The sequence below is a fragment of the Zophobas morio genome, unplaced genomic scaffold (assembly GCF_036711695.1).
Source record: "Zophobas morio isolate AGI-343-1 ecotype UQ-CSIRO unplaced genomic scaffold, CSIRO_AGI_Zmor_V1 ptg000012l, whole genome shotgun sequence".
Classification (NCBI taxonomy): Eukaryota; Metazoa; Arthropoda; class Insecta; order Coleoptera; family Tenebrionidae; genus Zophobas; species Zophobas morio.
Genome location: NW_026972117.1, coordinates 4,223,097 through 4,250,570, shown reverse-complemented (window position 1 = coordinate 4,250,570; position 27,474 = coordinate 4,223,097). Strand labels below are relative to the sequence as shown.

The window sequence follows — 27,474 nt, the reverse complement described above, 5'->3', positions numbered from 1 at the left end:
ATTTTTGGCAAATGACAAATCTTCCAAGAAAAGAGAGGGTGGGTGGGCGGGGTTAGTACCTGCTAAGATAAGACTGATTTTAGCAAATGATTTTAGAAAAGACACTAGAGGCTTCAAAGTACTTTCAAATTTTTTCCAAACGGTAATACCTAGAACCGCAAGATTGCTTTAAATTTTCAAAAAAAAAAAAAAATCTCCAAGTGCTCCCAAAATAATACACCATGGGTACCCAAAAACTACGGCATAAAAGCTCAAAAGCTACTAATTACTAATTATTAAATTTGTTATAGTGGTTCTCATTAAGAATATAAAACCCGCAAAATTAAATTTTATCATTTTTCGAAAGTGCTGGATATGTTTTATTGTGCTTCAGGAGCGAGGGAAGTTTGTCGAAAGAACTTTCAGCCAATTTTTATTTTTAATTTTTCCATTTGCAATTTTGTAACGAAGAACTTAGCAATATGAAAAAAATAATTTTAAGAATACGGACCAGGAATATTGAAGTTTTAATTGCAGATTTATTCGTTTTGAATTAAGCAAAAAGTTCCTGTCATTTTTGTGTTTTTTGTTTGTTTCCTCTTGTGAACCCAATCTGGGACCATACTGTATTAAGCAAAATGTGTAAATAAAACAATGAAAAATATTTTTCTGAATAGAGAAAAATGGAAGAAAATTTATTATTATTAGTGAAAAGTCTTGGAAAAAACTTTTCATTTGATTTGGGTTAATTATCTGAATTTTTTACTAATTACACGAGAAATATTTTTAGTCAGTGAATTTCAATTGCCCTGAAATCGTATTTTAGAAGACATTTTTTGTACAGGCTGTTTCACCATTGCAGGATTTATTTTAATATTTCGCGCAAGATTTAACGAATGAGTGTGCTATACAAACAACAACTGTTTGGGCGTTTGATAATTGAAAAGCGTTAGTAACGAATGCAATAAAATACTCGTTTACATCTTGCTTTTATTATTAATCGTGACGTATAAACCTTTGTTTGTCATAGTCGCCGTCGATCTTATTTTATTTATTTCTGTGGGCATTTTTACATTCCTCCCCTAACCAACTTGAACGCAGTTCGCGGTTCCTACTTTTATAAAAACTACGTTCATAGAATTTGTGTTTATTTCAGAACTTAATCGTTGATTTGTTAAATTTCTCGTCGAATTTTAACACTCTTATAGAAAATATAGAATTCGATACAAAACTATTTTTGTGATATATACTTTAGTTAACAGAAAATAGCTAATTCGGTCATAACGTGAATAACACTTCTCACATTCAGTATAAGTTACCATCTATCTGTGTTATCTGCCTGAAAGTAATTCTTAACACTAACAATTATTTTCAGACGCAGAATTTAACGTCTATGTATTTGTGTAAAAAAACATAGTGTAAATAAAACCTGTATTGATAAAATAAAATAGTAATAAAAGTCACACTTATAAAATGTGTAAATTTAAAATAAATATTAACCTAGAAAAATACACCTACTGTAAAATAAACTTTGCACACTTTTCTTTCTGTTTTTTTTTATTGTTTAGCCAGAAGAGTTGGCATCCCTGCAAATTTGTTAGGTATTTTCTTCTGCATTTTATTCGTAATCGCCGCCCTAATCCTCTCCACCAACCCATCCAAATCCGCGTCATCATAAGTATACATCAGTTTGCAGTGTTTGCTTTGTATTTTCTTCTTCTCTATTTGTTCAGCCGCATGGTCCAAACAATACACCACATCGTCTTGAGATTCACTCACCTATGAAAAATATTAAACATTTTACACTTTTATAGATGAGCACTCACCATCGACACAAACAGATTCGCGTTACAAACTTCACACTCGTACTCCCCGTCGTCACTATGCAGCTTCTTTTTCTTTCTGACTTGCGGCGTTTCCGGCAGGGGCAACTTCTCCGTCGCACTCACTCCCAAACTCTTAATTTTATCTCTCGCCGCCTTTTCTTTATCACAGAGTTCTTGCACAGCAGGTATGATTTGCCTTAACACTTCCACGTTTGACCTAGCATCATTGACTATACTCAACAAAAGCCTGTCGAAAGAGAACATCGATGGTTCGCAGCTGTTCCTCAACTCGTCGAACACGGTCCGGCCGGTTTTCAACCAATAAGGAGGCGCGAAGTACACGCTCTCGGACACGACGTAACCTGCAAAACGACAATGTCACTCTGGACCAGCATCTGCGTCGAACACTCTACATTGTCAAATTTCAAACGACGCTCCAAAATGTGTTCAAATTTACGTCGCCGACTTAAGGTGCCTTGGCATCAAGACCGCCAAAGCCACAAATTTCCAAACGTTTTTACTTTGTTATTTTAATAGATGAAAAAAATATGGCAACTGTTTCCGATACAGTTTTTTACCCACTACCCCGCTATTCTTATATTTTTGAAAAAACAGTTTTCGTTATTTAAAAAAATGAAAAAAACGTTTAAAACTTAAAACGAAATATTATCGCTAATGTTGACTGTTTTAAAAATTTCAAAAAACCATTAAATAGAATATATTTTACACTAGCCCGCTATTATTTTCGTTTCCGTTCAATTCATCAATTTTTTGTGTAAATTATAAATTAAAAAAAGTAAATTATGCAACCATAAATACAATTTTAACCATTCTCACAAAGACGGAGACAAGTTGCTACTCCGACACGGGACTTCCAAGAACGGATTAGCAGGGGTAGCTTATTGAGCTGATAAGACCGGCAGGTATACTATCCTCAAAGATATTTGGCGTTTATGGCTTTGACGTTTAAAGTACTTTACAGCCGACCCTTCATAAAACTTAGTAAATGTAAACCATGCCACGTGCCAGGGACGGTCGAGACGCGAAGGACCGGACACAGAGTAATTTTGTTTGTTAAAATTTTTAAAAATTATTGTCTTACATTAAATAGTGACAAATAAATAAAAAAAAATAATAACAGGCCATTTAATTAGTATTTTTGTAACAATTTATTTTTAAATACTTTTCGAAATATTGTAGCAAAAAATTTTGCCGGTGATCCCAAAAACATACATTTGTAAGTAGAAATGCGGTTTGTAGCAGAAGCTACAAAACACAGTGCCTTCTTGAAGAATAAATTCAGGAAAAGATTTAATCTATAAATTAATTTGAGTTATCTTCGACATATTGACATACGTGTACTGTTTTAAATGCTTTCAAAGCAAACTCAAGTTGAAAAGTAACAGGATAACGTCTCAAACATACTTTTAATACACTTAAATAACGGAATTTCCGAAAATAATAAGGGACCGGATTTAAGTCGTTAACCACTTCCAAGAAATACTTCTCAAACAATATAATCCTTAATGCTTGTACCTACCTGGCTTCGGAGCGAATTTGACACAATTATTAGAAGTGTTACACACTCGAAAATTTGAGAAAAAATATAAAATAGATGCTATGGCGCGAGATCGTGGATTTAGGGTGATTAGACTTCCGCCGTACCATTGTATATTTAACCCCATCGAACTAATCTGGTCGCAAATGAAAAATAATATAAGAAGGAATAATACGGCACCAAAATTTAGTAGTGCAACAATTGACATAATTAGGGAAGAAGCTTCCAAAATAACTGCCGAAATGTGGGCCAATTGTGTACGACATTCCACAAAAGAAGAAGACCAGTACAGGGCACGGTTGATAACACCGTTAATTATTAATTTAGAAGAGTCGAGTGATGATGACAGTGACTATTTCGATCAATAAATAAGCAGTAGTAGTTAATAAGTAAATAGTTGTGCTGTAATAAAAAATGATTGAGTACAAAGTTACTTTGTTTTTACTTAAAATAAAAAACTCGAAAGGCGCAGTTGTCGGTAAATGCAAAACTCAGTCCTGCCCTGTGCTTTTACCAGAAAAGGTCTTTTCAGGTAGGTATCAGTGAGCGGGTTTAAGACATCCGGTTGTGACGGCCTATTGAATTATAATGGGAGTCAAATTGGTGTGAAGTCATAAACGCCAAATACGTTTGAGGATAGTATACGGATACATCGTATATAAATAACCTCATTGCAAAATGGTTTTCATTTCTTACTTGCCAAGTAAAGAGAGTGTTTCATTTTAAAAATAATGGGTGTACACAGTAAAAAATCAAAAACTGTTGGTGTCAGAAGAAAAAGCAGAAAACAGATGATGAAACATGTCCATGCTAGAAGGAGGTAAGCTCTTTTTATACTTATAATAAATTAATAGTTGTTAAGACTCGGTTTATAGAAAGCGAATTAAAGTTAATTCGCGATTAACTTTTAATAAAGATCCGTTGCTAGGCAACGTGCATGTTTTAGCCAATTACGGGTTCACATTCTACATTTTAATCCTCGGTTAAATTAATCGACGATATTTATTAGTTCGCTTTGTATAAACCGGCCTACTTAAATGATTTAGATTTACTTGATCATAGATCTGTTAATGAAAAAATGTAGTTCTACACTGATATTGATATTGATATCAATACATTGATATCTTTAATGTTCAATATAAATCATTTCTAATTACGGTTCTTTTAATTTAAAGTAAGAAGTATATATCACCAGGTACTGAACTGCAGGTAGTTCGGATAAACGTATTATTAGTAAACAGACCTATCATGAGGATTAGTTTGTCCTAATAACAATGAACAATAGGCGCAACCCTTAGTACCTGGAAAGCTTCTTACAGAGATTATAGCTTCTGTTATTATTCATTTCTATTACTTTAAAGTTAGTTTAACTGCTCAAGCGCTTAGTTTTACTGCACCAGCAGAAAGCTGCAATAATTCAATAAACCGTCACAAAAAAAACATTTATTTGTAAATTGTTACAAATTAATATTTGGTGTTTTTTTATAGAGCAGCCGAAATCACCAATCAAGATGAATATTTGGAAAATGAACTAGCTCAGGAAAGTAATGAGGAATTTCCGGCATTGGAAGTGGAGAAAGATATTTCTTTTCCAAAAGAAAACATAAAAATTGAAGGGCGACGAATGGTGGATATACAACATTTGTGGAAATCTCTACAATCGCTGAAACATGTCGGTTTTGGTTGCGACTTCTACGACATCGAAATTGTTGGAGAAAAACGTCAAGGTCTAGCAAGCACGTTTTTTACCAAATGTCGTGTGTGCAATTTCACTAGTAACTTCACTACCAATGATGAAAGTGACAAAGAAATAGACATAAATAAGAGTGTTATAGTAGGTGCATATGCCTCTGGAATAGGTTTTTCACAATTGTGTGATTTATTTGGGGCCATGAATTTTCCGAAAATGTCACATCACACATATAAGAAATTTGAAGAGAAAATTCAGGATGTTACGAGAATAGTAGCGGAACAAAATTTTTTAGAAGCTGGAAAAGAAGAAGCAAAATTAGCTGTCGAAGCTGGAGACGCTGATGACGACGGACTTCCTATTATTACAGTAATTGTAGATGGTGCTTGGTGCAAAAGATCATACAAGTCAAATTACAACGCTCTGTCTGGAGTTGCTTGTATTATAGGGGCTCGTACGAAAAAAATTGTATATGTCGGCGTAAAAAATAAATACTGTTTTACATGTGACAGAACCAAGCCACGTCCATCAGCTCCAAACCATCGATGTTTTAAGAATTGGTCTGGTACAGCAACATCTATGGAGTCAGAAATCATTTTAGAAGGATTCCAATGTTCCCTTGCAACACATGGAATAAAATATGGTAGAATTATTGGCGACGGGGACAGCAGTGTTTACAAAAAGACTCGTGATAGTAAACCATATGGACCACATTTTTTTATTGAAAAAATCGAATGCAGGAACCATATCCTAAGAAATTACTGTAACAAGCTGCGTGAACTATTTAAGTCTGCAAAGATTGACATGAAACTTCGTCTTTTTTTGCAAAGTAGTATACTACGACTACGTACTGCCATTGTTTCTGCGCTTCGGTATAGAAAAAATGAAAATGGACCATCATATACACAAATTGAAAATTTAAGGAGTGACATAATAAATGGCCCAAAACATGTCATGGGACATCATGACGGTTGTAAAGATAAATACTTCTGCAACGGCCAAAAACCAGGAGAAGTCGATTTATACGAACAATTTAGAAAATGTGGAGTTTTTGAGGAATTTAATAAAGCTCTTGCTCGTGTTGCCAATAATGCAAGTAGTTTACTTCACGATGTTGACAACAATTTAGCCGAAAATTTTAACAGCATAGTTAATAAATTTGTTGGAGGAAAGCGCATAAATTTTTCACTTTCAGGAAGCTATGAAACCCGGTGTTATGCAGCTGCACTAGAGTTTAATAAAAAATCATTTATTTCATCTGTTGAGAGATATTTCAATAAGTCTGGAAAACTTGGAAAATATACGTCAAGTCATTGTGACAAAAAAATCGTTACAATTCCGAGAAGGCCAAGAACCAAAAATAAAACATTCCACTCTGAGGATAATGATTACGGAAGTAATGCTTACGAGACATTTGAAGACAAAAGTACCGAGGAATTGGAATTATTGAAGCAAGGATTTTTGGAAGGACTGGACAAAAGCGATTTAGACTTTGTAGAGGAAAATACACGAGGACAACGACTAAATCCGTTATGGATGAAGGAAAGATCAGTTCGTCTGACTGCAAGCTACTTTGGACAAGTGTGCAAAATGAGACCTACAACTTCTACTGCCAATTTAGTGAAAAACATTTTGTATGCCAGACCTTCAAATACTGCTCCGATTTTACATGGAATTATTAACGAAGAAAAAGCTATTGCTGCGTTTGAGAAAAAATGCTCTCTAAAAGTTGAACCCTGCGGTTTATTTATAGATCAAAATGAAAGATTTTTGGCTTCTTCACCAGATGAAATTATTGGGAACGACGGAATAATGGAAGTGAAATGCCCTTATTCAGCCCGCGACTACAGTGTAAAACAGGCTGTTAGCAAAAAAATTATTTCTTACTGCACAATTGATAAATTTAACAAAATAAAATTAAAAACAAATCACAGGTATTATTTCCAAGTACAAGGTCAGTTGCACATAACTGGACGAAATATATGCTATTTTGTAATATATACGAATAAAGATGTGCACTGGCAAATAATAAAAAGAAATGATACTTTTTGGCAAAATTTTATGGCGGTGCCGTTACAACGATTTTATATGTCAGCACTGCTTCCTGAAATTTTAGACTCGCGAAAAAGAAGAAATTTGCCGCTGCGAGCAATTAAATCCTCGGATTTATAAAAAAAGTGTGCGAAGTAAAATTGTATATAGTCTAAATATGTATATTTTTTTAATTTGCCTAATTTTTAAATAAAATGTTAATGTGTGTTTCAATAGATTCCTTTAGCCCGATTTGAGTATGTATAAGTATATTTATTGAAAATCAAAGAATTGCAGTAATTTGGTGTGCGAAATTCGGCACAGACAAATTTCTGAGAAGTCTTATCTCAAATCTACTTACAAACCCTCCCACTGAACATAATCCGTAATCCGCAAGCGAAAAGATGCAGGTAAAAGCATAAAGTATAGAGGGTTGCAGTATCCATAGTACAAATTAGTAACACTCGAGTGCATTTCTGATCTGACTGCCAAGGCACCTTAACTTAAGCGTCGTATTTGTTGCACGCCCCAATCTATCTGAATAACAGATGGGACCAGCATCTGCATTGAACACTCTATCGTACGTACCTGTACTTAAGCTCGAGGTGAATACTTTCGGAAAAACCACGATGAACTGCCCCGGCTCTTGCACTATCCTGCACAGCGACACCCCGTTGTCTATGAGCAGGTTCGGTGGCACCATGACCGTGTCCGACGGTAGCCAGAGACTCTTATTTCGGCAATAATTGGGCACCAGCGACTTAAGAGCCGCGTGGAAGGCCGTCCCCGTGGAATTAGGGACGCCGTACCAGATCTTGTTCCCCCCGGTGTGCAGGTACTCGATCCATGGTAGGCTGTGCGGGTCCCGGTACCAGCAGCACGAACTGAACACCATCCCCACGTGCAACGTGGGGACGGTTACGCCCATGACGGGACCCATAGCCCGCAGGACCGAGCCGCTGTTGTTGGTTAAGACCTTGAGGTTCCAGGAGTGGCGGGCGAAAGGGCTGTTTTTGCTCACGGCGAAGCCGTAGCCCCAGTTGCCGGAGTCTATGGACCCGGAGTGGACGCATATGTGGTTTTGTTTGAGGGTGACGTGCTTCCAGAACTCCAGTTCCACCTGAAGGACGGGTGTTTAGTGTTATGTGTTTGTAGTAATTTGAAGTTTTACCTCCTCGGCCAACGGTTCGGGGTTTTTGAACCACATGCTCATCGTGTTTCGAGCTATTCTATAAAAGGCGTTCAACGCCATGCTCCGACCCTTCACTATGCACTCTTCGGCTTCGTCGTCCGACTCCGACTCCATTTCCGTGCTGTTTTCGTCGACGTTTTGTTGAGCTTTGAGCAGGGATTTAGATTCGCGTTTTGCCCAATCGGTTTCGACTTCGTCGAAGAGTTTTTCCCTTTCGGCTGAAATCGACAACATTTACAATAAGTCAAATAAAAATTTTGTGACGACGTCATCAATTTTTTGGTGGGGATAAATAGATCAATTGAATAATAACGCTACGCTGTTGGCAGAATTTCTAAAAATGAAATAAGAAGTTTTTTATTTATAGTCTCCTTATTTTTTTGAGATTGCACAGACGTCTATTTTTAATACAAATCCGAGGTAATCCGAAAACATATGACAGAATAATACAAAAAGGATCCAAAAAAATACGAGAGGATCCGATCAAATTTTGAGAGGATATGAGTAAATTTTCGGAAGATCCGAAAGAATCCGAGAGAACACGAAAAAAAGGGAGAGAATAAGAGAGACTCCGAAGGACTCCGAGAAGAGGAAAAATCCGATAGAATCTGTAAACATATAAGACAATACGGAAAAAATCGAGATCCAAAAAAATATGAAAAGAACCCGAAAGAATACGAAAAAATCCGATCAAGTTCGGAGAATCCGAGAAATTCCGAAAGTATCCTAGAGAACACGAAAAAATGCGACAGAATTCGAAAACTTCTGAGATAATAATAACAAATTCGAGATCCGACAAAAAACGAAATGAACCCGACAGAACCGATTAAATTTTGACAAGATAGGCGCAAATTCTGAGAAAATCCGAGCTAATCCGAAAGAAGCCGAAAAAATCCGAGAGAATACGAAAAAATTCGAGGAGAATCCAAAAAGATTTGGAGAATACGAAACAATTCGAAATATGAAAAAAACCGAGATCCAAAAAAATATGAAAAGAACCCGAAAGAATTCGAAAAAATCCGATGAAATTCGGAGAGAATCCGAGAAATTCCGAAAGAATCCTAGACAACACGAAAAAATTCTAGATCTGAAAAAATACGAGAACCGATCAAATTCTGGGAGGATAGGTGCAAATTCTGAGAAAATCCGAGGGAATCCGAAAGAATGCGAGAGAATACGAAAAAAATCCGAGGTCGGATAGAATACGAGAGATTCCGATTAAATTCTGTGAGAATCGGACAGAATCCGAGCAAATTCTGGGAAGATCCGAGAGAATCCGAAGGACTCTGAAAGAATCCGTAAGAACACGCCAAAATCCGAGAGAATACGAAAAAATCTAAGGGGCCAATTCCAAGTTGGTGGCGCAAGTCAGTGGTGCAGCGCAACTTTATAATGCTAATTTGGGTATCAAATGCTGGTTGCTAGGGGTGACGGAATAAACAAGCGCAATTTTTCGAGATAAATTGAAATTTTCCATTGAAATTTGCACCATGGAGTTGCGGCACCTCTAGTAGGCAGTGCAAGTTGGCGCAATTTATCTCGAAAAATTGCGCTTGTTTATTCCGTCACCCCTAGCAACCAGCATTTGATACCCAAATTAGCATTATAAAGTTGCGCTGCACCACTGACTTGCGCCACCAACTTGGAATTGACCCCTGAGACTCGGAAAGAATTGGGGAGAAGACGAAAAAATCGAAGAGAATCCGAGACAAATGATAGAACACGAAAACATTCGAGATCCGAAAAAATACGAAAAGAACCCGAAAAAATACGAAAGAATCCGGAAGAATTCGAGAGATTCAGAAATAATCCGAGAGAAGACGAAAAAATCCGAGGGAATCCAATCAAATTCTGAGAGGATAGGAGAGAATCCGGAAGAATCCGAGAAATTCCGAACGAATTCCAAAGAACACAAAAAAAATGTGAGAATCCGAAAACTTATCAGGGAATACGAGAGAACATCAAGAAATGTGAGAGAAACTGAAAAATTATGAGAGAATATAAAAAATCCGAGATCCGAAAGAATACGACAGATTCCGATCAATTTCCATGAGAATCGGGCAGAATCCAAGCAAATTCTGAGAAGATCCGAGGGAATTCGAAAGAATCTGAGACTCCGAAAGAAGAAAACATGAGAGAATACGAAAAAATCGGAGATCCGAGAGATTGTGAAACAATCTGAGAGAACATGAAAAAATTCGAGAGAATGCGAAAAAATTTGAGAGAATCCAAGAGAATTCTAGAGAATCTGAGAGAATTCGGAAGAATACGAAAATGTACTAGAAACTAAAAAAAATTCAAGTGAATCCGAAAGAATTCGGGGGTTTCCGCAAGAATACAAGAGAATCGGAAAAGATCGAAGATCATAGAGAATATGAAAAAATTTCGAAAAGGATCTGAAAGAATCCGGGAGAATCCGATCAAATTCTGAGAAGATCCGATAGAATCCGGAAGAATTCGAGAGATTCCGAAACAATCTGAGTGAACACGAAAAAATTCTAGAATGCGAAAAAATTTTAGAGAATCCGGAAGAATACGAAAATATAGTAGAAAACAAAAAAAAAAACAAATAAATCCGAAAGAATTCGGGGGATTCCGCAAGAATCCAAAAGTATACAAGAGAATTGGAAAAGATCAGAGAGAATATGAAAAAATTTCGAAGAAACAGAGAAATTTTGAGAAGATCCGATAGAATACGGAATAACCCGAAAGGGTACAAAAAATTTGGGACAATACGAAAAAATCTGACAGAATCCAAGAAAATCTGGAAGAATCCGAAAAGAATCTGAGAGAATTCTAAAATAATTTGAGAAAACGAAAAGAATTCGGAAGAATCTGCGAAGTACGAAGAGAATCCAATAAAATTTTAAGGAGATCCGAGAGAATACAGGAGAATCCGAAGGAATACGAAAAAATCCGAGACCCGAAAGAATACGAAACGATTCCGAAAAAATAAGAGGGAATCCAAAAAAATCTGAAAGCAGAAAAAATACGAAAAGAACCCGAAAAAATACGAAAATCCGGAAGAATTCGAGAGATTCAGAAATAATCCAAGAACCCAAAAAAATCTGAGAAAATCCGAGAGAACCCAAAAAAATTCTAGAGAACACAAAAAAAGCCGAGATCAGAAAAAATATGTAAAGAATACACAAGAATACAAGAAGAATCCGGACGAATCCAAGAGATATATATAATTTATTGCACAAAATTCCGAAAGAATCCGAGAGAATACGAGTGATTCTGAAAAAATCTGAGCTCCAAGGCAGTACGAAAAGAATCCGAAATGGACCCGAAATAACACCAGAGAATCCGACGAAATTTTGAGAAGACCCGAGAGAATACGGGAGAATTCGAAAGAATCCGGGAGACTCTTAGAGAATTCACTAGAATAAAAAAAAAACCTAGAGAATACGAAAAAATTTGAGAGAATTCTAGAGAATCCTGAAGATCTGAAAGAATACGAGAATCCGACCAAATTCCGAGAGAATAAGAGAGAACCAGGAAAAAAATCAGGAAGAATACCAAATAATCGAAAAAGACGACAGAATATGAAAACCCGAGCAAATTCTGGAAAGATTCTAGAGAATTTGGAAGAATCCAAGAAATTTCGAAATAATCCGAGAGAACACTAAAAACTGCGAGAGTCCGAAAACTTATGACAGAATAAAAGAAATCCGAGATTGAAGGAATTCGAGAGATTTGGATCAAATTCCATCAGGAACGGGCAGATCCAAGCAAATTTTGAGGAGATCCAAGAGAAATTCGAGAGAATGCGAAAAAATCTGAGAGAATCCAAGAGAATTCGAGGGAATCTGGGAGAATCCGGAAGAATCGGAAAATATACTAGAAAATTAAAAAAAGATCCAAGTGAATCTGAAGGAATGCGGGAAATTTCACAAGAATTAAAAAGAGTACAAGAGAATCGGAAAAGATTTAAGATTAGAGAGAATACGAAAGAAATTCGAAAAGGATTTGAAAGAACCCGGGAGAATCCGACCAAATTCTGTGAAGGTCCGACAGGATACGAAAAATGCGAAAAAATCTGAGAGAATCCACGAGAATCCGAGCGAATCTGAGAGAATTTTAAAATAATTTGGGGGGAAAAGTACGAGAGAATCCAACTAAATTCTGAGGAGATTCGAAAGAATACGGGAGATTCCGATCAAATTTTGTGAGAATCGCGTAGAATTCAAGGAAATTCTGGGAAGATCCGAGAGAATCCGAAAGTCTCCGAAAAAATATGTGAGAGCGAGAAAAAATTCGAGAGAATACGAAAAATCTGAGATAATCCGACAGACTTCGAAAGAAACTGACAGAACTCGAAAAAATGCGAGAAAATCCGAGAACATGAGAAATGCGACAAAATTTGATAGAATCCGAATGAATTCGAGAGATTACGAAAAATTTTGAGAGAAACAATCCCAGAAAAGAAGAAAAAATCCGAGATCCGAAAAGAACTCGAAAGAATACGAGAGAATTCGATCAAATTCTGAGAGGATCAGAGAGAATCTGAGCAAATTCTGGGACGATTCGAAAGAATCTGAAAGAACACGAAAAAATCTGAGAGGATCTGAGAGACTCCGGAAATTTCCGAGAGACTGGGAGAATTCGAGAGACTCCGGAAGAATCCCTAGAGAATACGAAGAATTTCGACATCCGAAAAAATACGAGTGAATCCGATGTAATTCTGAGGAAATCGGAGAGAATCCGAGCGAATTGTGGGAAGATCCGGAAGAATTCAAAAAAATTCTAAAACATGACAGAATACGAAAAATCCGAAATCCGAAAATACGGAAAGAATCCGAAAAAATAAGAGTGAATCCGATCTAATTCGGAGGAGTTCCGTGAGAGAGTCCAAGCAAGTTCTGGACAGATCCGAGAAAAAAAAAAAATCGAAATAATGCGAAAATATCTGAAAGAATCAAAGAGAATTCGAAAATTTTTTCGGATTCTTCCGGATTCTCTCAGATTCTCTGGTATCTACCAGATAATGAAAAAAGATCAGAGGAGATCAAAAAGAATCCAAAAGAGTCCGAAAACATCCAAGTTCAGAGAGAAATCCAAAACACTGTGAAAAGGATCTGAAAGAAGCTGAGAGAATCCGACCAAATTCTGAGAAGATCCGACAGAACATGGTCAATCCGAAAAGATACGAAAAATCCAAGACAATATGAGAAAAATCTGCGAAAATCGATGAAATTCCGAGAAACTCTGGAAGACTCCTAAAGGATACAAGAGAATCCGAAAAAATCGGAGAGGATGCGAAAGAATCCAAGTGAATCTGAGGGAATTTTAAAACAATTTGAGCGAATCTGGAGAGAACACGAAAAAATCTGAGAGGATCTGAGACTCCGGAAGAATCCGAAAGAATACGAAAGAATCCGAAAAAAATATGGAAAGAACCCGAAAGAATCCGAAAAAAATTGATAGAACACGAAAAAATCTGAGAGGATCTGAGAAACTCCGGAAGAATCCGAAAACATGAGAGAATACGAAAAATTCGAAAGAATACAGCAAGAATCTGATCTAATTATGAGGAAATCGGAGAGAATTCGAGCAAATGCTAGAAAGATCCGAGAATATGAAAAACTTCGCGAGAAGGCGGAAAAATCTGAAAGAATCAAAGTGAATTGGAGAGAATTTGAAATTTTTTTCGGATTCTTCCGAATTCTCTCAGAATCCCAAAAGATCTGAAAGAATCCGATCAAATTCTGAGAAGATCAAAGAGAATTTGGGAAAATTGTAAAGGATACGAAAAATCCGAGAAAATATGAAAAAAATCTGAGAGAATCCAAGAGAATTCGAGAGAACCCGATCAAATTCTGAGAAGATCTGAGAAAACACAGGAGAATTCGAAAGAATGCAAAAGAATACAAAAAAGTTAGAGAATTCTAGGGAGTCCAGAAGCATCCGAAAGAATACGATAGAATTCGAGAAAAATTCGAGTGAATCTAAATGTATCTGAAAAATACGAAAGAATTCGAAAGGACCTAAAAGAATTCCAGAGGATCAGGGAAAATCCGGAAGAATCCAAAACAATGGTAGTGAATCCGAAAGAATCTGAAAATAATTCTAGAGAATCCAACAGAATTCGAAAGAATAGATAATATTCAATAAGAAACCCAGATCCGAGAGAATTTGGAGGCGACCCGAAAAAAATTCATAGAATCCGAGAATATATCGCAGAATCTCTATTTAATAAAATCGCTAACAAAAACAAACCAAGGTCCTACTATTTCGCATTCTAGAAGCTACTTAAGTCAGTAAGTAAACAAGTACCTGGCGACAGTGTGTCATACGGCAGCAAATATTTACAATAAATATCATCCAACTTCGTCACCCTATCCTGCGCCGACTTCGGTATCTTCATCGCGTCGGACACCTTCGGCCACTTCTTCTTCTCAATAACCTCCTTGAGCCCGCCCAACGACTGCACCGTCTGGTACAACCGCGGCAAATCGATCTCCATCCCTCCGATCTACAAACAACTTTCCTCACCTATCGCAACCAAAATTTTTTCAATTATACTAACCCACGGCGGGTGCGTCAAACTGATATTCTGCGTCGACAGGTACTTCTTGATGGCCATCAACTCCTTGAAATTGGGCCCCCAACGGTGCAGCATCTTGTGAACGTACTGGTTGTAAGCCGTAAACCTCATGTCGTCGGTGACTTTACACTCGGGCTTGAAAGTACTCGGCGGGATTATGCGACAAATCCCGAACTGCTCGGCTTTGGGTCGGATCTTCTCTATGTACTCTATCGGGTCCTGGAATTCTTTCTCGTTCGGGTGGAACGTCGGGGCTTCCACTAGCTGCCCGCAGCCACCTAGCGGGAAATCCGGAAGCTTGACAGGTAGGACTTCCGTGGCTCTGAATTTAGAGGTTTGTCGCTTGTATAATTTGGCGCTGGATGAAGAGCTAGCGCTAGGGGAGCTAGGGACTTTGTATTTCGGGTCGTCAGAGACATCGAGGCGTTGTTTGCACTTGCTTGCCGGTGGTAGAGGTTTTTTGTCGATTTTTTGACTAACGACGAGTTTGGGAGCCGGTTGGGGTGGATAGAACGTGGTTTCTTCGTTGCTGCTTTGTGGCTTCTCTTCGCTTTCGGACTCTTTCGACTTATTCGAGTCTTGTTTCATGAGTGGCGGCTTTCTAAACTGCGCAGGTTTAGCGACTTCTTCGAACTTCTCATCTTCCGATTTCGAAGTAGCCGTACTCGAAGGCCTCCGCACCGGTCTCCTGAATGGCGTCTTCATCACATCTTCAGTTTCTTCGCCGAACGCATAGACGCTATTCTCGTTGCTCGCAGAGAACGCGTTCACGTTAATCGCGCCACTTTTGTCTTTGTGGCGAAAGATCAACTTTCGGTCAGTCGGTGGGGTTGGCATCTTCAGGGGGATTTGTTTATCGCTGTCTTTGTCCTTCTCGACTTTTAGTGCCTCTTTTTTGGTTTCTTTAGTCTCGGGTTTGTCTGCAGTCGTAATTAGTAAGGTTTTGAGTTTCTCGGTGTCGATCGAACCGGCAACACTGTGCGACGTTTCGGTTGGTATCTTCTCCCCGAATTTGAGCATCGCGTCGTTTTCGTTCTTTACGCTATTACCAGCCATGGCGGAGTCTTTGAGCCACTTTTCGATTTGCTCTGTTGACATATTTACTTTGCCTTTGCCAAATCGTCGGCCTATGTCTTTACACGACAAGTCTGACGTGGTCGGGAGGTGGGAACAACTCTCGGTTTTCGCGTTTCTGGGTTTAGGGTCCGACTTGAGTTGGAAACCGTGAAAGTAGCTCTCGTCTTCGTCGGAAGACGAGAACATCGGTAAATAGTTCTGAGGTCGTTTCGCACATTCGCGCTTCGGCTTAACGAAGACTTCTTTCTCTTCGTGTTTAGGCGGTTTTTCTTTGTCTTTTGTGTCAGGGTCAAGTTTCTTTTTTTCGTTTGACGATACTTCCTTAGGTGCTTCTTTCTCTTTCGTTTCTTTCAACGGGTTTTTGTTTAGAGTGAGTTTCGACAGAGGTTCTTCATCCGAATCACTAAACCCTTGATCGTCCTTCTGCTGCCCCCTCGTTTTCGTAAATTTCTTGTTCTTCGAAGGCTTCACCGGTTTCACGTTAACATCAGAAGTGGTCGACTGATCCGACTCACTCGAACTATATTCTTTGTAAGTTTTCGCGTTCGTTCTCACCGAGGTTTTGGACTTCTGCGAGTCTTCGTTTTCGCTCTCACATTTGACTTTACTTCTCGTTAGTTGTTTTTTCCTCGGTATTCGAATATCGGCGTGGAAGGACTCGTCCGAATCGTCGCTTTCCGTATGTCGGATGTTCTGTGAAGAGTTCCTCGTCACCCTTTTCGTACTTTCCACTTCGACTTTATCTTTATCTTTGTCGTTCGACTTCTTTTTTTTTAAGTCAGAGGGGACCTCGGAATCGTTGGTTTCGGGACACTTCTTTTTGGCTGGCGGTTCTTTGCATTCCGTTTTTTCCACCTTGAGTTTCTTGCTTTCTGTTTCCACGTCGATGGCGTTGATGTGCACTTTGAGTTCCACTTCTTTGATTTTTTCCACAGGGGATGGTACTTTGTCTGGGTTTTTGTCAACGTTGGCCGAGCGCGTCTTTCTTTCACACAATTCCTCTTTGACACTCTTCTTCACGTCCTTTTCCTCTTCCACTGTCTCTTTCTTCGGGTTTTCGATCTTCGCAGTCTTTTTCTCCTCCGCTTTCTGGGGCACTTTTTTCTTGTCGCTTGATCGCAGAACCTTACTTTCTACCGCGTCACTCTCCTTTTCTTTATCTTTTTCCTTTGGTGGCTTAGTGGGTTTCTTCGTCTCTCCACTTTCGCTCTCCGACGTCTTCGCAGTTTTTGCTTTCGCCTTCAGTTCGTTCTCTCTTTGTTCCGTTTTCTTCACGTTCGGTAGCTCCGGGAAACTATCAATCGACACGTTATCGTCGTCCGCTTTACCCTCATTGACTAGTTTGTGACTCAAAATCTCCATGTAAATAGCCGCAGCTTCTTTAGTTTTGCGAGTGGGTCGCTGCGAGGTCCGCAATTCCACGCTCTCCTTCTCAACTTTCACCACTTCGGCTTTTTTATCCACGTCTTCTACCTTCTTCACCGTTTCTTTCTTTTCCGCCGGCTTGGGGACGGCTTTCCGCAAAATCACCGTCGGTTTTTTCTTCGCCAAAACCTCTTTCTTCGTTTCGACTTTCACACTTTCCGGGGTTTGTTTCACCACGACTTTCGCTTTTTTCACGGGTTCTGGCTCCTTTTTCGGGACTGGCGGTTTCTCCGGTTTGGTTTTAATGGGGGGCGGCGAAGCCGCCTTTTTTAAGGCGTCGACGGGCTTGTTGACGATTTTTTTCGGGTTGTCGGCGGTTTTCGGTTCTTTTTTGCCGTTGGGTTCGTCCTTTTTCGCGCTTTCTTTGGGTTCGGGTTTCGGGCTGTCGGTGCTCCGGGTGACCTTTTTGACGGGCGGGGTTGGTTCTCGCTTTTTTGTTTCTTTTGCCGGAGGTTCTGGTTCTTTTTTGCTTTTGGGCAAAATTTTTGGTTTTGTGTCGGGCAAAATTCGGGCCTTTTGGGCCGTCTGGGATCGCAGGGTTCGGGGTTTTATGATGGTTTTTGGGGTTGTTAGCAGCATGCGTTGTTTGATTTGTTGTCGTCGGGAGACGATTTTGGTGGAGAGGAATTTGTTCGAGCGGGTGATTCTGAAACTGAAAATTTTTTGTTTTCGTAAAAATGACGAGAGAAAAATTGGAATAAAAATTTTAATAAATTGGAAAGTAAAACAATTTAAAAGTCTAAAAACTGAGAAATGTGAAAACTGAAAAATCGCTAATTCGGAAAATCAAGAAGTTAAAAAAGAAATAAATTGACGATTCTAGTATCGAAAATTTGAAAATCTGATGAATCGAATATTCGAAAAAACGAGAATTCGGAAAACGGAAAATTCGAAAATTTAAAAATTGACAAATCGAAGAATCGACGAACCGATCTAAAATTAAAATATCGAAAAAGCTGAAGCATGGAAATTGGGAAAACGGGAAAATTGAAAAATAGAGAAATATTTCACAATCGAGAAATTAAAATTTGAAAAATCGAAAAACTTAAAAATAAAAAAAAGAGAAATCCAAAAATCTAAAATTTAAGAAATCTGAAAATCCAAAATTCAAATATCGAAAAATAGAAAAATCGAAAATTGAAAAATCTAAAAATTGGGAAATTAAAAAATTGGAGAATTAAAAATCTGAAAATCGAAAAATCGAGAAATGGGAAAATTAAAATATCGAAAAATAGAAAAATGGAATAATTAAAAAATCGATTAATCGAAAAATCTAAATACTGGAGAATGGAATTGGAAGTTTGAGAAATCGAAAAGTAAAACAATTTAAAAGTATAAAAACCGAGGAATGTAAAAACTGAAAAATCAAAAATTCGAAAAGTCAAAAATTCGAAAATCTAAAAATCTAAAATTGAAAAATCGAAATTTCGAAAATTAAAAATGTGAAAAATCGGAAAACCGGAAAAGCTAAAAATGTGAAATTAAAAAAAAAACCGAAAAACTGAAAAATCAAAAAACCAGAAACCGAGAAATCGAATAATCAAAAATTTAAAAATTGAAAAAAATGAAGCATTTTTTTATGTTTCAGTTTTTCTATTTTTCAAAAATCGAAAATTGAATAATCTAAAAATTGGAAAATTAAAAAATTGGAGAATTAAAAATCTGAAAATCGAAAAATCGAGAAATGGGAAAATCAAAATATCGAAAAATAGAAAAATGGAATAATTAAAAAATCGATTAATCGAAAAATCTAAAAACTGGAGAATGGAATTGGAAGTTTGAGAAATCGAAAAGTAAAACAATTTAAAAGTATAAAAACCGAGGAATGTAAAAACTGAAAAATCAAAAATTCGAAAAGTCAAAAATTCGAAAATCTAAAAATCTAAAATTGAAAAATCGAAATTTCGAAAATTAAAAATGTGAAAAATCGGAAAACCGGAAAAGCTAAAAATGTGAAATTAAAAAAAAAAAAACGAAAAACTGAAAAATCAAAAAACCAGAAACCGAGAAATCGAATAATCAAAAATTTAAAAATTGAAAAAAATGAAGCATTTTTTTATGTTTCAGTTTTTCTATTTTTCAAAAATCGAAAATTGAATAATCTAAAAATTGGAAAATTAAAAAATTGGAGAATTAAAAATCTGAAAATCGAAAAATCGAGAAATGGGAAAATCAAAATATCGAAAAATAGAAAAATGGAATAATTAAAAAATCGATTAATCGAAAAATCTAAAAACTGGAGAATGGAATTGGAAGTTTGAGAAATCGAAAAGTAAAACAATTTAAAAGTATAAAAACCGAGGAATGTAAAAACTGAAAAATCAAAAATTCGAAAAGTCAAAAATTCGAAAATCTAAAAATCTAAAATTGAAAAATCGAAATTTCGAAAATTAAAAATGTGAAAAATCGGAAAACCGGAAAAGCTAAAAATGTGAAATTAAAAAAAAAAAAAAAACGAAAAACTGAAAAATCAAAAAACCAGAAACCGAGAAATCGAATAATCAAAAATTTAAAAATTGAAAAAAATGAAGCATTTTTTTATGTTTCAGTTTTTCGATTTTTCAAATTTAAATTTCTCGATTTTGGGATATTTCGATTTCTCTATTTTTCAAAAATCGAAAATTGAAAAATCTAAAAATTGGAAAATTAAAAAATTGGAGAATTAAAAATCTGAAAATCGAAAAATCGAGAAATGGGAAAATCAAAATATCGAAAAATAGAAAAATGGAATAATTAAAAAATCGATTAATCGAAAAATCTAAAAACTGGAGAATGGAATTGGAAGTTTGAGAAATCGAAAAGTAAAACAATTTAAAAGTATAAAAACCGAGGAATGTAAAAACTGAAAAATCAAAAATTCGAAAAGTCAAAAATTCGAAAATCTAAAAATCTAAAATTGAAAAATCGAAATTTCGAAAATTAAAAATGTGAAAAATCGGAAAACCGGAAAAGCTAAAAATGTGAAATTAAAAAAAAAAAACGAAAAACTGAAAAATCAAAAAACCAGAAACCGAGAAATCGAATAATCAAAAATTTAAAAATTGAAAAAAATGAAGCATTTTTTTATGTTTCAGTTTTTCTATTTTTCAAAAATCGAAAATTGAATAATCTAAAAATTGGAAAATTAAAAAATTGGAGAATTAAAAATCTGAAAATCGAAAAATCGAGACATGGGAAAATCAAAATATCGAAAAATAGAAAAATGGAATAATTAAAAAATCGATTAATCGAAAAATCTAAAAACTGGAGAATGGAATTGGAAGTTTGAGAAATCGAAAAGTAAAACAATTTAAAAGTATAAAAACCGAGGAATGTAAAAACTGAAAAATCAAAAATTCGAAAAGTCAAAAATTCGAAAATCTAAAAATCTAAAATTGAAAAATCGAAATTTCGAAAATTAAAAATGTGAAAAATCGGAAAACCGGAAAAGCTAAAAATGTGAAATTAAAAAAAAAACGAAAAACTGAAAAATCAAAAAACCAGAAACCGAGAAATCGAATAATCAAAAATTTAAAAATTGAAAAAAATGAAGCATTTTTTTATGTTTCAGTTTTTCGATTTTTCAAATTTAAATTTCTCGATTTTGGGATATTTCGATTTCTCTATTTTTCAATTTCTCAAATTTTCGATATTTTAATTTTTGATTTTTGGGTTTGTCGTTTCCTCGATTTCGATGTCTCCCGATTTCTTGGTTTTTCAATTTTTGGGCTTTTCGATTTTAACGTTTTTGAGTTTTTTTTCCCTATGTTTCGATTCTTGGATTTTTCGAATATGTATTTGATTTCTACGTTTTTCGAATTTTCGTTTTATCAAATTTCCGATTTTTCAGTTTTTAGACTATTAATTTCTCAAATTCCATTCTTCATTTTTTTGATTTTTCAATATTTTAATTTTTGGCTTTTCAAAATTTTCGATTTTACGATTTTTCAATTTTTTCAAATTTTGAGTTTTGGGATTTTTTAGTTTTTCGGTTGTTCAATTTTTCTTCGATTGTTCAATTTTTCCATTAATCGACTGATAAATTTTTCGAATCTTCAATTTTTTTATTATTTTATTTTTGATTTCTCTTTTTTTCCAACATTTCAGTTTTATAATTTTTCAATATTTCAGTGTTTGGCGTCTCTAAATTTTCGATTTTTCCATTAATCGATTTTTCGATGTTTCGGTTTTTCAATTTTTCTTGGACTCTTCAATTTATTTTCGAATTATCAATTTTTCGATTTCTCGTTTTTTTATTTTTCGGTTTTTCGATTTTTCAATTTTTAATTTCTCGATTTGGGGAAATTTCAATTTCTCTAGGTTTGAACTTTCCAATTCTTCGTTTTTTTCAATTTGTAAATTTTAGATTATCCGATTTCCCGATTTCTAGTTTTTTGATTTTTCAGTTTTTCGTCTTTTTTTAATTTCACATTTTCAGCTTTTTCAATTTTTCGAATTTTCCATCTTTCGATTTCTCAAGTTTTCAATATTTTCATCTATTTCTTGGTTTTTCCATTTTCCGGTTTTTCGATTTTTTAAATTTTTGATTTTCGAAATTTCGATTTTTCCATTTTCAATTTTAGAATTTTTGATTTTTCGACTTTCGACATTTCGTTTTTTCTATATTTTGATTCTTGGATTTTTCGATTTTCGAAAAATTTAAAACTTTAGAAATCTGAAAATCCCAAAATTCAAATAACGAAGAATAAAAATTGAAGAATCGAAGAGAAACTGAAGAATCGAAGAAAAATTGAAAAATGGAAAAACCTAAAAATTGGAAAAACAAAAAATTGGAAAATTGAAAATTTGACAATCGAGAAACCGAAACATCGTAAAAACTTGAAATGGGAAAACCAAAATATCGAAAAGTCGAGAAGTGGAAAAATCAAATAATCAAAAAAATCGATTAATCGAAAAATCCAAAATTTAGAAACGCCAAAAACTGAAATATTGAAAAATTATAAAACCGAAATATCGGAAGAGGGCGAAATCGAAAAATAAAAAAAATCGAGAAACTGAAGAACCAAAAAATCTAAAATTTAAGAAATGAAAAAATTGACGATTCGAAAAATCGAAGAAAAAGTCAACAACCTAAAACTAAAAAATTCTAAAACTGAAAATTCAAAAAATCAAAAATTTGAAAATCTAAAAATCGAAAAATCCAAGAATCAAAAGATAAAAATTGAAATTTCGAAAATTAAAAATCTGAAAAATCGAAAAACTAGAAATTGAAATATCTCAAAATCGAGAAATTAAGATTTGAAAAATCGAAAAACTGAAAAATCAAAGAAAAAACGAGAAATCCAAAAATCAAAAATTTGAGAAATCTGAAAAACCCAAAATTCAAATATCGAAACATTGAAAAATCGAAAATTGAAAAATCTAAAAATTAGAAAATTAAAAAATTGGGGAATTAATAATCTGAAAATCGAAAAATCGAGAAAACGAAGCATCGAAGAATCGAGAAGTGGAAAAATCAAAATATCGAAAAATAGAAAAATGGAATAATTAAAAAATCGATTAATCGAAAAATCTAAAATTTAGAAAAGCCAAAAATTGAAATATTGAAAAATCTAAAAACTGAAGAATGAAATTGGAAGTTTGAGAAATCGAAAATCTAAAAATCGAAATCGAGAGAGAGAAGAGAATCAAAATATAGAAAAAATGAAACGTCGAAAGTCGTAAAATCAAAAATTCTAAAATTGAAAATGGAACAAACCGAAATTTCGAAAATAAAAAATTTGAAAAATCAAAAAACAAAGAAATAGGGAAACACCGAAATCGAGAAAATGAAAAGTCGAGAAATCGACAAATCGAAAAATCTAAAATTAAAATAACGAAAACTTGAGAAATGGAAAAATGGAAAATTAGAAAAATTGAAAAACCTAAAAATGTGAAATTAAAAAAAAAAAACGAAAAACTGAAAAATCAAAAAACTATAAATCGAGAAATCGATTACTCCAAAATTTAAAAATTGAAAAAAAAATGAAGAACCGATTGGGAAATCGAAAAATTCAAAAATAGAGAAATTGAAATATCTCAAAACCGAAAAATTAAAATTTGAAAAACCGAAAAACTGAAATTTATTTTTTAATTGAAAAATACAAAATTCGAAAAACCACAAATTTGAAATATCGAAACTTTGAAAACTCGAAGAATTGGAAAATTGAAAAATCGAAATTAGGATGAATCAAACTGGGAAACCAAAAAACTAACAAAAAATTCGAAGATCCGGATTTTGTAAAATCGAAATATAGAAAAGATGAAATATCGAAATCAAAAAGTCAAAAATTTAAAAATCGAAAATTCGAAAAACTGCAAACATTGAAAAATCGAGAAGGCGAGAAAAGGATAATTTCAAAAATGAAAAAATTGAAATTTAAAAAAACTAGAAAATCGTAAAATCTAAAAACCTAAAATTTAAAAATTCTGAAAATCGCAAAATTTAAATATCGAAAAATTGGAGAGTCTAAGAAAAATTGAAAAATTGAGAAACCGAAACATCGAAAAGTCGAAAAGTGGAAAAATCGAAAGGTTGAATAATCAAAAATCGAAAATTTAGAAACGCCAAAAATTGAAATATTGAAAAATTATAAAACTAAAATGTTGGAAAAAAAGAAAAATCGAAAAACTGAAAAATCTAAAATTTAAGAAATCAAAAAATTGAACAACCGAAAAAGTGAAAAATCCTAAAACTCAAAATTCGTAAAACTGATATATAAAAAAACTGAAGAATTGAATTGAAAAATTGAGGGATGTAAAAACTGAAAAATCGAAAATTCGAAAAACGAAGAAATTAAATACATATTCGAAAAATCCAAGAATCGAAATATAGAAAAAACGAAATGTCGAAACTCGACAAATCAAAAATTTTAAAATCGAAAAGCCCAAAAATTGAAAAACCAAGAAATCGGGAGACATCGAAATCGAGAAAACGGAAAGTCGGGAAATCGACAAACCGAAAAATCTAAAATTAAAATATTGAAAACTTGAAAAATTGAAGTGGAAAAATAAAAAAATTGAAAAAACTAAAAATGAAAATAAGAATCGAAGAATTGAAAATCTGAAAAATCGAAAAATCAATTGACCAAAAAATCGAAAATTTGGAAACGCCAAAAATTGAATTTTTAGAAATCGAAAAGTAAAACAATTTAAAAATCTAAAATCTGAAAAATCGAAAAAAAAAAGAGAAATCAGATAATCGAAAATTCGAAACTCTAAAATAGAAAATGGAAAAATCTAAATTGTGAAAATTAAAAATTTGAAAAATCGAAAAGCCGAAAAATTGAAAAACCAAGAAATCGGGAAACATCGAAATCGAGAAAAGCAAATGTCGATAAATGGAAAATTCGAAAAATTAAAAAAACTATAAATCGAGAAATAGAAAAATCAAAAATTTAAAAATCGAAAAAACCAAAAATTGGGAAATCGAAAAATGGAAACATCAAAAAAACTGGAAAATGGAATAATCGAAAAGCCAAAAAATTGAAAAATAGAGAAATAGAAATAGCCCAAAATCGAAAAATTAAAATTTGAAAAATCAAAAAAAAAAAAAGAGAAATCGAAAAATCTGAAATTTAAGTAATCTGAAAATCCCAAAATTCAAACGTCGTAAAATTGATCAATCAATAAATCGAAGAATAATTGAAAAATCCAAGAAAAATTGAGAAATCAAAAAGTCGAAAATCGAAAAATCTATGAATTGAAAAATAAAAAATTGGAGAATTGAAAATCTGAAAATCGAAAAATCGAGAACCCGAAACATCGCAAAAAGGAGAAATGTGAAAATCAAAATATTGAAAAGTCGAGAAGTGGAAAAATCGAAAATTTAGAAACGCCAAAAACTCAAATACATATTGAAAAATTATAAAAACTGAAATGTCGGAAAAAAGAAAAATCGAAAAATAAAAAGATGAAGAAATTGAAGAACCGAAAAATCTAAAAAACCCCAAAACTGAAAATTCGAAATACTGATATATCAAAAAATTGAAAAATCAAAAAACGAAATATCGACAAATTGGAAATCGAAAAACCGAAACATTTGGAAATTCGAAAAACTGATCAAATCAATAAAATCAAAAAACGAAATACCGACAAATTGGAAATCGAAAAACCGAAACATTAGGAATAGTGGAAGTGAAAAATCGAAACATTTAAAAATAGAAAAACTGGAAAATTCCAAAACTGAAATCTGGGGAATTTTGCCGTTGTTGGTGATGGGTTGGTCTGACACTAACCACGAAATATTTGAGGTTCGAATTTTCACAACAACTAATTCAAATCAATTCGAGTTTTTGTAAGTTAAATTTGGTTAAAATGTCTTGTGAAGTTAGTGAAGTCCTTACGCCTCCGGAAATACGGGAAATTTTAATTTGACATTAGCCACTGACATTCACCTGACATTTCTCGTCATGGCTACCAATTTTACCCATCTAAATTACTAAATTCTATTAAAGAACGCCTTCCCGCTATTAACGAACTGCTGTGACGTCATTTGCGTGCTTTAATAGCTCTATTAGAAAACCAAAAAACGTACGCGGTAGAAAAAGTGTTTTTGGTTTTTCCTAATCTCTTCCAAAAAGAAAAATTAGTCCAAAGTTATTTGGACAGAACTTCCCTTCCTCTGACAAGCACAATTAAACAAATCCAGTTTCTTAAATAAATTATAAAATTTGAATTTTTCTGATGCTTCATAGAAACAACAAACAACAAATAAGGTAAAGAAAATGCGACGAAAAAAGCTATAAAAGTGCCAAAAATTATAATTCCAAAAATAAATAAATATTTTTTTTACTATTTCTCTCACACAACTCACTTTATTTCCATGGGCTTTTTGGGCCCCGGCGCCGACTTCTTCGCAATCTTGGGCACCACCACCTTTGGCAGCCGCCGCACCTCAGACGTCTTCAGCGGCTTCTCGTCATCCGAAGAATAATCCGACCCATCGCTCTTCTTTTCCTCCACCTTCTTCACACTAGTCCCCGCCAATCCCGCCGCCTTCAACTTCTTCACCGGCGGCGGCGGCCGCTTCTTCACGTTCCTGAACTGCAGCTCCTTCTGCACAAACCTCCCTCTAAAGCTCCTCAGACACATCTTCTGCTTAATCTGGGGCCTCAACCCCGCCTTGACCGATCGCGTCGTCATTTTATCGTCTCTAACAACCTCCACAGTCTTAGCTTTGGCAAGCGCCGTCTTTTTCGTGATGGTTTCAGTTTTGGTGATCGAGTTGGACCTCACTAGGGTTTTACTGGTGACTTTTTCCGACAATTTGCTGATGGTGACGGCCCGAATTTTCGCCATTCGTTGCTCTTGGTACTTGCGGCGTAACGCTTGGAGGGCTAACGCATGTCTGCGCTTTTTGTCCATTTGTCGACTGATCACAATAGGGTCGGCGCGTTTCCGGACTCCGAAAGCTATGAAGGGGCGCTCCGAGGACCCCGAGCCCGACTTGGCGATCGCGGAGGTGTCAATGGGGCCGTTCTTCGGCGACTCGCTTTTGATTTCGTGGACTTGGCCGTTCGTGTCGACTATCGACGCCGTGTTGAAAAAATTTAGACTGGGGGGTAGAATTGGGGTGCCGCGGAAACACAAAAACGTCAAGAAATCTTCAGTGTTTGGTCGCTTGATGGGGAGAAGTTCCACTGGTTCCGGCATGATATCAATTTCTTGTTTTTCGATTTCTTTGACTGGGGTTATAACAGGGCTGTTTACGTTGGAGCCCTGCGCGAATTTGCGCTGTGCGTGAACTTTGGTCCTTAAATCGAAACGCAATGTTTATTTTATGGGGGGAAAAACGACAACTTACCTTTTGGGGCTTTCGTCCAACAATGGAGACGGACATTCGTCTCGACGTTTTCTTTTCATTTCGCCCCGATTTATTACCATTTTATTGTAAGAAAGAGTGAAATGCGAAGCCCGGCTTCTAGAAATTGCGGCATAGACTAGTTCTTCGAAGAATCACATTCAAGCAACATAACCTAACTTTTCATTTTTTATCACGGTTATGAAAGTTCACAGAAACTGCACGAGTTGGGTGGAGAGGATGCAACGAAACTACATGGTGGTTATGTTCTTCCCATTTTCAGTCTTTGGAGAAAAACAGTGGGTTAGTTTTCGCGAAAAACTGTTGTTTACCACTGCAAAAATAACGGTGGCTGCACTGGCGGC

The 27,474-nt window shown here is 34.9% G+C and overlaps 1 protein-coding gene across 1 annotated transcript; it reads right to left on the bottom strand.

Annotated features, from left to right (window-relative positions):
* Positions 1–1,396: 1,396 nt before the first annotated feature.
* Positions 1,397–27,474, bottom strand: LOC135127666 (protein Jumonji). Its single transcript, XM_064054196.1, has 8 exons — positions 27,113–27,474; positions 26,123–27,061; positions 14,809–17,980; positions 14,556–14,754; positions 8,256–8,494; positions 7,673–8,204; positions 1,806–2,167; positions 1,397–1,758 (listed from the first exon to the last, which is right to left on the bottom strand). Exons 1-8 carry the CDS (start codon positions 27,190–27,192, stop codon positions 1,537–1,539), a joined length of 5,745 nt encoding a protein of 1,914 aa, XP_063910266.1. The 5' UTR covers positions 27,193–27,474; the 3' UTR covers positions 1,397–1,536.